This window comes from Nothoprocta perdicaria, unplaced genomic scaffold, assembly GCF_003342845.1.
Source record: "Nothoprocta perdicaria isolate Ctin4 unplaced genomic scaffold, notPer1 scaffold_58, whole genome shotgun sequence".
Classification (NCBI taxonomy): domain Eukaryota; kingdom Metazoa; phylum Chordata; class Aves; order Tinamiformes; family Tinamidae; genus Nothoprocta; species Nothoprocta perdicaria.
Window position 1 is genome coordinate 3,357,977 of NW_020455843.1, and position 2,033 is coordinate 3,360,009.

The 2,033-nt window shown below is 56.3% G+C and overlaps 1 protein-coding gene across 1 annotated transcript in view; it reads left to right on the forward strand.

Annotated features, from left to right (window-relative positions):
• The first annotated feature begins 254 nt into the window (after nucleotides 1-254).
• The window catches only part of LOC112955553 (cytochrome P450 26B1), a 14,396-nt gene continuing 12,617 nt past the window's right edge, over nucleotides 255-2,033 (forward strand). The window contains exon 1 of the mRNA XM_026048880.1: nucleotides 255-508. Within this exon, the coding sequence (XP_025904665.1) occupies nucleotides 305-508 (204 nt within the window). The 5' untranslated portion in view covers nucleotides 255-304. The remainder of the gene's footprint in view (nucleotides 509-2,033) is intronic.

The window sequence follows — 2,033 nt, forward strand, 5'->3', positions numbered from 1 at the left end:
GAGAAAACTAATCCCCACCACCATTTTTTTGACTTTTCTTCTTTTTCCATCTGCTTTTTTTTTTTTTTTTTTTTTCCCTCCGGAGGTGCAGGGGGGGGAACCCCAGCCCCCCCACCTGCCCCATCCCTCCCCGAGCAGGATCCCCCCCCCCAGGCAAGCTCAGCGAGCGCTTTGCCGTCGCCTTCCTCATTTTATTGCTCTTATATCCATAGATATTTTTTCTTCTCGCGTGTGTGGGTGCGAGTGCGGTGCCTGTCAAGGGGCTGTTTCTCTCCCCACCCTCCTCCTCCTCCTTCTTCCAAATATGCTTTTTGCAAGTTTTGATCTCGTCTCGGCACTGGCTACCCTCGCGGCGTGCTTGGTGTCACTGACTTTGCTGCTGGCCGTATCCCAACAGCTGTGGCAGCTCCGCTGGGCTGCCACCCGCGACAAAACCTGCAAGCTACCAATCCCTAAAGGCTCTATGGGATTCCCTTTAATCGGCGAAACCTTCCACTGGCTCCTGCAGGTAAGGAGGATTCCCTCTCCCTTCCTCCCTCCCTGGAAGGTGGGTCGGGACCGGCTGCGTTTTTTTTTTTTTTTCTTTCCCCTCCTTTTTTTCTTCTGCTCCTTTTTCCTTGTACTCTGGTGTATTTTCTTTTACTCTTTTTCTTACTCCTTTCCCCCTCCTGCTTTTCCTTTTGCCCGCGTTGCGATTGCATCATGCGGGCTTGCAGCGGGGCCGGGGCAGTGCAGAGCGGGGCGGCCGCCGCGCTGCCCTCCTCGCCCCCCACCCAACCCTGGAGGGGGCTTCCCCCCCATAATATTCCCCCCCTCCCCGGTCGGAATCATTGCAGAACTAACCTGGGGGTGGGAATCAACCCCGGGGGGCGATGTGACGGCGGAGGGGGTTGGGGGGCGCGTTTTCCTTCGCCCCGCTGCTCCCCCCCAGCTCCAGGCTTCCTATTTTTTTTTAGCCCTGAAATGGGGGGGCTTTGGGGGTTCCCGGGGGAAGCCCGCGGGGGTAATGGGTAGATTAACCCGGGATTAACCTCGCTAAGTGCCGAACAGCGCCGGGCGGAGCGGGATCCCCTTCAGACGGCGTCGGGAGCCTGGGGTGGGGGGTGGGGGGGTGCCAAAAATGAGGGGGAAAAATAGAGAAAAGGCAGGGAAAGAGAGTGGAGGAGAGCGGGCGGGCGCGGGCTGCCCTTTTGGGGGGGGACACTACGGCAAGGGGACACCGTGAGGGACGCGGTGGGGTCTCTCCTTGAAAGGGGGGGAAACCCGCGGGGAAAAAAATAAATGCCCACCCCCGCGGCTTGCACCAGGCTCCAAAATAGCGCCCGGACCCRGTGCGAGGATGCGCCCGGGTCGCGGTGCCTTGACGGGCTCGCAAGGCGGTGGGGGGCGCGCAGGCTGCGCGCCCCGCGCAGCGCCCCGCGCCCGCGCGGCGCCCGAGGGGTTAACGGCGCGCTCTCAATAGGGCTTTATTTTTTAAAGAAATTTATCAGATTTTTTTTTTTTTTTTTTTTTTTTTTTTTTTTTAACGGGGGGACCAGAAAAGGGTTCTCGCTTTTCCACAGGCTCCATCCAAACAGAGCGCCGGGCTAAAAATACAAAAAAATTTTGTATAAATTGGACTCCGCTCGCAACTTGCTCCCACATAAAGGTCCTCTTTGTGCGGCCCTGGAAATGGTGTACAAATAACTCTTTATTAATGCCACAAAAAGGACTTTAATTATATTTACGCAGATCAAGAACCCGGGTCACCTGAACATCTGACACTCACAACCGCGCTTTTGTTGCAAAATAAACACACGCTTTGGGGAGCTGCGATGCGCGCAGCGCTTCCCCCCGCGCCCCCGGGCTGCCTTGGAGGGGGGGAACCCCCGAGAGCTGCTCGCCGCCCCCGGCACTTTATTTCATATATATACACATATATATATATATTTTCCCCAAGCGGCTTCCCCGCTCTTGACAAAASCCCTCGGAGCATGTGGGAAAGTTATTAAAGCCCTGCAGAATCTGCAGACTTACTTAGGCAAATTGCAGCC